This window comes from Linepithema humile, chromosome 5 (genome assembly GCF_040581485.1).
Source record: "Linepithema humile isolate Giens D197 chromosome 5, Lhum_UNIL_v1.0, whole genome shotgun sequence".
Lineage (NCBI taxonomy): Eukaryota > Metazoa > Arthropoda > Insecta > Hymenoptera > Formicidae > Linepithema > Linepithema humile.
Window position 1 is genome coordinate 4,204,857 of NC_090132.1, and position 11,635 is coordinate 4,216,491.

Below are 11,635 nucleotides of genomic sequence, written 5' to 3' on the forward strand. Positions count from 1 at the left end.
AAATATATATACTAATTATTGTATAATATATATCGGGTAATGTATCAAATGATATTTTAGTTTGTATAACTTCGCTTATTTTCATAATTTAATTATATTGTTACGGAAAGCTTAATGTTGCAACTTCCATATATTTATATATTTTTGAATGTCTATATGATGAAACGGTCATATTTTAGTAATTTTCTGTTTTAATGAACAATAAATGATTTATTTAATATTATAATTTAAATACTAATAAATTAACATAGCAAGTAGATTCGAAATTATTTCCAATAGAAAAGTTCGTAGAAAGTATAAAATAGAAATTTATTTTAATATAAAAAATTACTTTCTCTTCAATTAAAAAAACGTTACTTTATACCGAATCCTGAAACTATTTACCTGAAAGTGCATTCGTTATATCTATTGTGAAATATACGACACTTCGTTTCCCAGACGTGTATTGCCGAAACAAATCGTCGTCCATCAGAATCCTTGTCTCGAGTCATCAAACTCGTCACCGACACCTACGGACACTTCCCTAACCACGATTTTAGTATACGTCGTCGACGGGGACGGCAAGTTCGACGCGGCCATGACGAAGATTCTACCAAGTTTACACAAGGTGTCTCCCAACTTCCCAGTGAGAGTAAGTTGAAAACGGTAGAGGAGGTCGGACGTGAATTAGAACACAGTAACGGCTTCTCGATCTTGTCGGAGATCAGCAGAAGTCTATTATAACTTTTACCCCCAGCGCGTCTCGTTAAAATTTAACCACTCCGATAATCGACCGGGAATCTTTCATTAACTTCGAATTGATAACCTTTGGTTATCGGAAAAAGACGTTTCTACGAAGCGTCCCTTCTCTGTTAACAAGAATTGATTGACGTTACGTCGTATATTGAAGTAATTGAAAGTACATTCATACCAGTAATATCGCTAGAATATCTCTATTAAATTGTATCAGGCCACCCATTCTTTCCAGATACACAAGTTTCTTCTAATTCCGGAAGCGGATTCCGGAAACGCGATAGCCGTCGTCGTGGTCTCTTCTGTCGCCTTTATTTGTCTGGTTCTTTTGGCCGGTCTTTTGGTAAGCATTTTATTCGCTTATTTAGCAGCTCTATATAAAGATATTTATGTATATATACGGTATCGTGTTTAATTTATGACAAATATTGATGCTCACATTTGGCGTTGAATTATCTTTTATGCGCACGAACACGCAAAATAAAAGATACTTTACGCGAGATACACTGTAGATATCATTCTGCATGTAACATAAGATTGACTCAATTTTCTCGATACTTTTGCGACATAATTGCATAAAACATCTTGGATTCTTTTAAATCCTTATTTGTATCTTAGTTTCAAAATCTTTTAGAATGCGCATCGCATGCAATTTTTTTCGCGTCATGTTTACGCGTCACGTGGCATTCTACTGAAGAGTCGAAACAGGGAAACACTAATGTTTTAAGATACAGTTGCGCAGGTCCGCAAAAATCCATGCTCACTGACGTAGTCTGCTGCGTCGCGCTTGCATGGCGATAAACCTCTGTTCATAAGGTGTACGCGTCGGTGTCTCCATCCGTCCATTCGTCTGTCCACATTCATAATTCTCTTCCAGTGTACGTAATAGCTCATGATAACATGTCTATGTACGTGTCTTTACCTGGGCGGTGAAAGACGATCTCTTTGCGCGGTGACGCGATAATACGCGATGCATGCACACACTATTTCACGACACAAGTAATTTTTTTATTTTTAAAGTAATAACGGCTTCTTATATGATTTCTTTCGGTCACGCTTGTGCTGACATTTCCGTTTATTGGTATAATAATGCATAATATGTATATGTGCGGCTGACGCTGAATACAAATTAATCGTTTCACGAGAAATCGAGAAGACTCCGTGGACATTAATAACAAATTATTTCGTAATTGCGAAAAGAAATAATTGCGCTAATATTTCTCGTATGATATATTTTGTTAGAACGTTTTTTGCCATTATTTCTGTAATAATGTTGCTACAAGATTTGCTGCTTCGCAGCATTTTCTCCGGTCATCAGTAACACTAACACCGTGCTTGCACGGCGTGCAATAATTAAATTTTAATGAACGTGTAATGCAATCATATAATGCCAAGCGGAATATAAGCCAACGAAACTTAACGAATCAATTAATAAGGAAGAGAAAGAAAATTATATAGTGTCGGAGGAAATCTAACGATATTATCTCGTAAAATATTTTAAAACCGCATTCTCGTCGTTAGAAAAGCACTCTTTCGTAATGAATCGACCGGCTAATCCCATTAAACAAACAAGTTTAGCGTGAAAAATGTTTTAACGTCGCGAGGGAATCCGGAGTAAATTACACATTTTTAGAAAATATATAATTTTTACTTGCGTTAATCGCACAATTTAGTGATAAGCGTGAAATGTTAAAAATAACAGCGATTACGGAACATGAATAACGACGATAATACGCTTGGAAGCCGCGAAATATTAAAACGACACGGTTTATCCGGAAAAATCCTCAGTCAAACGCGCAGTCACAGTGGGATTACCCTGCATAAAAAAAAATATTTGCACCAACATGATAAACGACAGATAATTAACGACACGAGGATTGGTGGCGCGTTTTATTTCCGGAAGGAATGAAATATTTGCGCACACGTGGTTTATCCGGCCTTGAATGGCTGATTAGATCGGCCAATAATATCGACGTTCCATGCTTCATCAGCGCTGCGCCGTGTTTCTTATAGCCTTTGTTGCATGCGAATGATGATGTCGAAATGGCCCGCTTGTGCTACGTGTTTCGACCACATTATCTTATATTTCACAGTCCGTCGCGCGATTTCCTCAATCTCTTTTTAGATATGTCGGTCACATGACGTAATTGGTAATACATCTATCGTTGCTTAATTGTAAGCAACGAATTGCGCAATACCGTTTGCTTAAAATGACTGATCTTTTTATTGCAATTATCTTCTGCCGCAAAAAAAAACACGGAAACTAAACAAAAAAGGCATTAATTAGATTAGATAAGATGCGATTAAATTAAACGAGAAAAAAAAGTGAGAATTCTCGAATACACGAATTTGCTTAAATCGAGGATTGCAAGTCGCGATGCATTTTTATCGCTCATAAATATATTTTGCACGCTGGCAAACTGCAGTTTTCGATTCGGTGCATGGCCACTAAGTTAACCGCCACCGCATTTCGGGATATCGTGAGTATTCGTAAATCGGTTATTGTTATAGAGCAGAGTTGCAAAATTGCGAACAGTAAGGCCGCTAGATGGGCTTTTGCATACGTTTTATCGAATGCAAACAACCGTTAATCTTAGCTGTAACTACTTACAGTTTATAATGAGAAAGAGGCAAACGAGGTTCAACTACGGAGAACGGTGCCGACCGGTATCCTTGGACGCTTACAGCCTCGACAGCGTTTCAGCGTACAATAGCGTACGGCGCAAGGGCGCGGCGAGATCCTCCAAGAGAAGTTATGGCAATCCTACTTTCGAAGATTCGGTAAGTTTAAGAAGATTTATTACAGTAGTCTTTAGAAACTGTTCAAATTTCGCATTTTCTCATTTATAGGGATTGAATTTTATGTTTACTTTATGATTTTAATATATTTTAATATATATATTTTGATCTATATTATTAACGTCATTAAAAAATGGATCGTCCAATTGTTCTATGCTCAAGAAAGAATTTTTTTTCTGCATTAAATTTCTTAATGATATATATAATTATTTTCTGTACGCCACTATCAATAATTTTCTTTTCTTTATAGCTACTACGTGTTACGAAAGTATAGATCTAAGTAAACCGTTCAGGTAAAAAAAAAATATACAAAGCGATGTATAATGCTATTCATATCTAGCAAAATAATAGCTGTACATCAATAGTTTGGTAACAGATCAATACATTCGATCAATACATTAAAGCAAATCGGTTATGTCATAGCTTCGATTTCTGCCATTAAGCTGCCCTATCTATTCTGCACTATCAAAGCTTTGTTAGACTCCTGCTAGAATTCTGTCGATGTCATTCGATATGACAAATCCTGGATTAATTCTATCGCTTTTCTATTTGTAGACATTCTACAAACGACTGCTCTCACAAACTTGATCTGTATAGTTGGTATATTTGTACTATCGTGAAGTTCCCCTTTCGTGTACACCAATAAATTATCTTGGAAGAATTTATCTGTGAACTCTTGTAGTGACAGTTAGCTTTTCCCGTTTATTTTGCAAGAAATTATTTCCCAAAAATATTTATCAGAAATATTAATATTATGAGTATAAAATTATACAAGTATAATAATTATTCTAATATTAAAAAAAACTTATTCCTACTTTGAATGTGTGAACACAGATTAATCGACTTAACGCAATTTATCAAAGTTGCTTCATACTTTTTCCGAATCTTTCTATTGAATCAAATTTAGGAAATCGACGTGCCCTAAATATTTTTCGCGATTGATATCCCTCTGTGGTTCTCGATCAAAGGGAACGAGGCAACATTTCACTATGAACAAAGCGTTTCTATGAAAGATATGCCTTATTTCAGAGCGCCATTCCCTCCCATCCCCTGAATTTCGCCGGGCTTTCATCCTTCTGTAACGACGTTAACGCAATCAACGAGGAGTACGCGGGTATACCCCAAGTTTCGGCGAAGATAGACGAGCTGCCCCCAGGAGCGGAGGTGAAGAATAGGTACGCGAATGTGATACCGCTTCCGGAGACGAGGGTGCCGTTACAGAAGCTGAACAATGACGCCTTGACTGAGTACATCAACGCCAGTTACGTGCGGGTAAGTGCGACGTTTTGATCGAACTGATTTCGCGAGCATGTTCCATTGCATGGTTCACAAGGGACACCTTTTTCGCTGCGTGCGGCGCTTCTGTTAAAGATTTTACGCTTCCCCGAGATATTTACGACGCGGAACGTGAGACATAAGCGATAACCGCGCTCGGATTCGAGTATGATTTACGGTTCTATTTTGCTGCAGAATTGCGGGTTACCGGTTCACCGGAGATGCTTCTGAGCGATGTGAGTTAATTAATGTTGAAGCCAACAACGTCGAATAAAAAATACAAGTGTCCCGCGTTTACACGAACTTTTATACAAAGGGAGAGTTCCATACATAATTATTTACGTCACTGGAATAATAGTATTTGCGCGAGGCAGGATTATGTCAGTCATAAGATACAATGAATAAGCTAAAGTGTTAAAGACTTAGCAAAACGTTTTTACAACGAGTATGGGAAAAGAATGTTGCGTAATACATCGCCGGGAAAGTGAGTGCATTGTATCGCGGTAAGCTGGGAACGCAGACGCGGAAGCGTCGGGAATTGTTCGCGGAATAACTAGTTTGCCTTTTAATCATGGTAGTATTATAAAACCGGGTCAAAGAAGTACAAAGGCTAATTGTTTGGATATGTAGGGTCATGTTACGAAAAATGTATTTGCCCGAGAATATATGTATTGCTCGCACCTTTTAAAAGAACCAGAATTATCAAACGAGCGGAAAAGTTACATATGTTTCAAAAATAAATTGTAAAGGAATTGAAAAAACTAGAATGAATTTGATTGCACACGCGTTTATCAATCTTTTAGCACAAAAAATATCAAAAGTTGTTCCGCAAGTTTTAAAGAATTTATAATTTGCATTAGACTTTTTTACAGAAATTAATTTATATTTTTTTACTATGTAACTTTATAAAATGTTTCTTATTTAATTTCTTGCGACGATTCTCTTCAGCTCAAAAATAATATTTTTTATTTTGATATTTTTATCAGTTTTTATTATCATCCATCAGTTTACTGCGAAAAATGCGCGATTATACATACAGCGTAAAAAATTGTGCTTTAACAGCGGTAATCTGTTATAACAGTAATACTCTGAGAAGAGCCTGTGTTCGGAATTTTTTTTCGTTGCACAAACCGCGAAGAGATGTTGCGAATGTGTTACATGCTGTCGTAACGGTTTACATAACAAACAACTTGATCGATTCAAATGAACACATTTCTTGCAATAAATAATTTTTGACTTAATTAACAAGAAACTTTCTTTGTGTTTATAAAAAATAAAATCCTAGAAATTTGAAAAATTATATAAATATATAATACGAGCAAAATAGTCATTTATCTCGTATATTTTTAAATGCAGCGTGAGATTTGATGGAAATAAACGAGGCTTCCATCGGGAAATCAAATCAATCGATCGATAAGCGCATCTAATAACGGCGTTGCTTCCGGCCGGGATTGCTTCATATCGTAGATACAATCGACCCGGCATTCGTAATGCTTCCACCTTACTATAGTGTGTACATCTTGCAATTACGCAGCATGCCGGTATTACCGCGCACCGAACGCAGCCGATGGAACGCAATCTGACGCGCAATTAATTCCGTTCGACACTCGATAAAATCTCGTAATATCTCGAAAACACGATTAAACATTTCGATGGAATGTAATTGATTGTGTTGCGATTCGGCAATTATTCAATAAATAAATCAAAAGCGTTAAAATACTGTCGATAAAAACGAAACAAATACTGCTAAAAGGATGTTTTTAAAATATAATATTATAAATTAAACATTTCACTGTGTTAAAATTAATTGTCACAGCAATTAGTGAATAAAAGTGTTTTATTTTAAAATGTTAAAATAAAAAATGTATCTATGTGTATTATCCAAAAATTTTAAATTTAATTATTAATCGTTTAATTTTTGCAGATTTGTTGTCTTTAAGTTTCTAAACACAATTCAGCGAAATATATAGTGTCATGTTGTAATTACTAAAATTTTACAAATAATGATAATATTCCTAATTATTAAATATTAATAGTATAATTCTAAATTAATTAACAATTGAAATTATACATAATGCCAGAATAAATAATGATATCCACTTTCACATTTGTAAAGTGCTTGGATATAATTACGAATGTGATCTGTATAGTATTCCAATTTGCACAACAGACATATGGATTTAAAAAACACGTCGGTGTTTCAGGGACCTAAGAACGCAACAAAGTATTATATCGCGTGCCAAGCGCCAATCGAGTCGACTGTTACCGACTTCTGGCGAATGATCTGGGAGCAACAGAGCAAAGTAATCATTATGCTGACCGATCTCGTGGAGAACGAAGTGGAAAAATGCACGGAGTACATTCCACCCTCGGAGGTGACCGACTGTCACCGACTTTACGGTGATTTCCAAGTCACCCTGAAGAAGCGGGAAACCAAAGAGAAATACGCTATCTCTACGCTTCACTTGAAGGTAAAGAACATTTCTTACCGCACGGATTACATCGCCTGACGATAACGGAATTGCTCGGAGGCTAATCGTCTTGACAATCGATATTTTTATAAAATCGTCTCAACTATTCTCTATTAATTTTATTCGCTTTAAATTTAGATTAATTAAATATCCATTGCAAAGCAGCGTTCTTTAAGAGGATGCTGAAGTGACGGGCGAACTCCGACGCGAAAGCGCCATCATTTCGATGGTACTAAAAATGAAATGACATTATCGGCGCAGCCTACGGACCTATGCCGCGTAGGTCCGTGTGTACGCATTTGTTTGTAGTGGTGACTCACTACACTGACGTGTGGTCTGTGTACGTGTGTCATCGGAAGTTTGTAAACAAACGATGCTTGCGCTTGTTTCCTCGACTGAAATTTCGTCGCAAAGCTGCAATATAATGTCCGAGAAAACATAAGCGTATACAAGGTGTCAAATAAATACAAACTAAATATGACAAAATAATAAATAAAAAATATACATATAATACTATATATATCATTGAAGAAAAATGTCATATACTTTTCTTACTTTTATCCTTATGTAGTAAATACTAAATAACTAATTAATCAATTAATTAATATATACATATACACATATATTCAATAAATATTTATCTTTATTTTGTATTTTATATGATAATGACTAAAATAATGAAAGTATATATTATTTCAGTTATATAAAATACAAAATAAAGATAACTATATTCAATATGTATATGTATGTATTCAATAATTAATTAACTTATTTATTTATTTTGTATTTATTACATAAGAATAAAAATAGGAAAAGCATATAACATATTTTTCCAATTAGATATATAGTATTATACATACATTTTTCAAATAAAATATTTTATCATATCTAACTTATATCTATTAGACACCTTGTATAAGTCTATTTTGTCTCGTATGTACATCATTCAGCCATACGATAGAATTTCAATTGCGAGAAAAAAGGTTAAATGACCTTATAAATTATCTGATAAAATATAAACAGACCACACGTGCAGTAAATTGCTAACTAAAATAAATACGTATTTCTTCAAATCTGTCAGCTGACGTTAGATCGCCTATGACAATATTTCTTAAAATCTGCCAGTTCACGAATAAATTGTCTTTAGCTCTCTTTTTTCTAAACTGTCAGCTGACGTTAGATCGCCTCTGACTATATTTATTAAAAATTGTCAGCTCACGATAGATCGCCTCTGACAATATTTCTTACAATTTGCCAGTTCACGAATAAATCGCCTTTAGCTCTCTTTCTTCTAAACTGTCAGCTGACGTTAGATCGCCTCTGACTATATTTATTTAAAATTGTCAGCTCACGAAAGATCGCCTCTGGCTTGTCTTATTCTATATTGCCAGTCCACGACAAAGCCGCCTCTGGCTTGAAGACAAGAATAAGAATTTTCTTCTAATGCCAGTCCACGAGAAAACCGCCTCTGGCTTGTCTTATTCTATATTGCCAGTCCACGAGAAAACCGCCTTTGGCTTGTCTTATTCTATATTGCCAGTCCACGAGGAAACCGCCTCTGGCTTGAAGACAAGAATAAGAATTTTCTAATGCCAGTCCACGAGAAAACCGCCTCTGGCTTGTCTTATTCTATATTGCCAGTCCACGAGGAAACCGCCTCTGGCTTGAAGACAAGAATAAGAGTTTTCTAATGCCAGTCCACGAGAAAACCGCCTCTGGCTTGTCTTATTATATATTGCCAGTCCACGAGGAAACCGCCTCTGGCTTGTCTTATTCTTTATTGTAAGATACTTTTATTACGTCATATGCTTTATGTATATATATATATATATATATAATGTATATTATATGCTCCACATTATCTATATTTATATCAAAATATTTTTCTAAGAAATTGACATCATTTTGTATACTCTTTTTACAATAAATGTATATGATATATGCCATATTTTTTATTTCTAAAGTATGAAATATAAAGATATTTTTATTTTTTTGTGTCTATTATTTGTAAAAAAATTTTGATAAAAGAAACAACATTAATTTTGCGACTTGCAATAATCTGTTTCATTATATGCTTCTTTTAAATACTTACACTTAGCCTTATTTTATGTGATTAACTTGGTATTTAAAATACGTATCAAAATCGAAAATGTATTTCTATTACAGTAGAAACGAAACATTCTTGTCTTACAACAGAGAGAAATGGCAAAATATAATATTGTCTAAAGTACAGTCCAATAAAAACTGTTAAAATTGAACATTTTATAAAACCACTGTGATTCATGAAAAATCAGAATTATTATTTCAAAAATATAGATATATTTCGACTGTGTGTTTTAAACTGCACTACACATTCAAAATTCACAGAATAAATTTATTTCTGCAAAGTTGTATAATGTCAGTGGAAAAGTGATTTATTTGTTATTACATATACATGATATTTTACCATTCCTTTCTGGTGTAAGACTACAATGTTTTTTTTCTACTGAACTAGAAATTAATTTTATATTTTGATGTGTATTTTAGATACCAAGGAAAACGCATAAAATAAGGCTAGTTGTAAGTATTTAAAAGAAGTATATATTGAAACAGATAATTGCAAGTCACAAAATTAATGTTTTTTTTATCAAGATTTTTTTACAAATGATACATACAAGAAACTAAAAATACCTTTATATTTCATGCTTTATAAATAAGTTATATGACATATACATTTATTATAAAAATATATACAATATACAAAATGATATTAACTTTTTACATAGATACTTTGATGTGAATATACATAATATGGAGCACATAATATACATAATATATACACATAAAGCACATGAATAAAAGTATTTTGTAGAAATTAGAATATGAATGTATGTAATTAAATAATATAAATGTTTGCAAAAATGTTGCAAAATTTATGTATAATACATACACTTTTTTATCCTTCAGAGTGCCTTCAACCCATTTTTTTCAGCCGGGTTTCGTAGCACATAACACAAACACACACACACACGCACAACTAACACACACATAACTAACCTAAAAGATTCTGTATATGACAGATAGCACTGAGAACTGTATAGCGCCTCTATCCCAAAATCTCGGAACTAATCTATAGCTCTTTTTTACCTTATTCTTTCTATATTGCACCATGCTTTACATAAATCTGGAAAAGGGTGGCGTTTTGAAAATAAGTCTCTAAGCTCTATTTTTTTGGTTTTCCATTATTGTTTCATACGCTCTTCTTCGGCACATGGTCTTGTTTTGCAGATTGAAGCAGTATAATTTTGATATAAAAGATATAATTCTTTGAGGTGACATTGTCGGTAAATTTTCAAAAATTTTTTTTATTTTTTGGTTTAAATTTGACCAACTGCCGAAAGATTAGCATATGTACTTTATTTACACCAAAGAATTTGTAATTCTATTAAAGCAATAAAAAACGCCACCCTTTTTAGAAAATTGAAGTTTCGGTCGGTAACAATATGACTTCAGCATCCTCTTAAGAAATTCAGGATGCAACATCACGAGATACTTACAATGCAGCAACAATACTGCATTGAGTAGTTAATTGAATTGCCTTTGCAGAACCTGGAGAACAATACGTACAGAGAGGTGTTCCATATTTGGTACCTATGGCCGGTGAGTGGCGTCCAATCAGACGGCACAGGCCTAATAGCGGTGCTTCTCGAGGCGAGAGCACTCCAACGAGGCGGTCCCGGACCTATCGTGGTCCACTGCAGTCCTGGTACAGGACGCACCGGCACACTAATAGCACTCGACCTAGGAATTAGGCAATATGAAATTACGCGGACCGTAGACGTGCCGAGGGTCGTTTACACCATTAGAAGAGATCGTGCTGGCGCAGTTCAAACGAAGGAGCAATACGCTTTCATATATAAGGTGATTCATATTCGACCCTGATTCCTTATTCGTGATGCGTGTGAAAACGAATATTTTTATTCAAGTTTTGCAATTTTTTTTTCCATATAAGGATAAACCATAAAGTTACCGATCATTAAAAAGATATATGTTTCTCTTTTTTTATTTTACAAACAAGATAAATTTTTTATAACAAATAATTGGATAATTGGAATAAATCTGATAATTTTTTATTTAATATTATTTACTTTGTAAATATAAAATATAAATTTACGAATAGATAAAATTAAAGTGTCTATTAAAAATTGGGCAGAATATTTCGATTGTACGAAAAGCTAAAATATGTTACATAAAAAAATAGAAAGCTAGAGTGATTATATAAAAAGATTAAAGAAAATTGCCATATCATCATTTGCGAGGATCGACAAAATCGCAAATATCACATGAATTAAAAACTTGTAAATTCAGATAACAATATG

At 34.0% G+C, this 11,635-nt stretch overlaps 2 protein-coding genes across 5 annotated transcripts in view; one reads left to right on the plus strand and one right to left on the minus strand.

Moving 5' to 3' along the window:
* LOC105675373 (Cyclin-dependent kinase 4) overlaps positions 1-11,635 on the minus strand; it is a 135,308-nt gene that overhangs the window by 87,502 nt on the left and 36,171 nt on the right. The gene's annotated exons all lie outside the window — the stretch shown is intronic.
* The window catches only part of LOC105675370 (receptor-type tyrosine-protein phosphatase zeta), a 50,300-nt gene that overhangs the window by 35,694 nt on the left and 2,971 nt on the right, over positions 1-11,635 (plus strand). For 2 of the 3 annotated variants that reach the window (XM_067355755.1, XM_067355754.1), the window contains 6 exons: positions 439-631; positions 950-1,075; positions 3,346-3,513; positions 4,561-4,803; positions 7,011-7,277; positions 10,863-11,177. In XM_067355755.1, coding sequence (XP_067211856.1) covers positions 439-631; positions 950-1,075; positions 3,346-3,513; positions 4,561-4,803; positions 7,011-7,277; positions 10,863-11,177 — 1,312 coding nt within the window. The remainder of the gene's footprint in view (positions 1-438; positions 632-949; positions 1,076-3,345; positions 3,514-4,560; positions 4,804-7,010; positions 7,278-10,862; positions 11,178-11,635) is intronic. The other variant, XM_012372459.2, reaches the window with a different exon arrangement.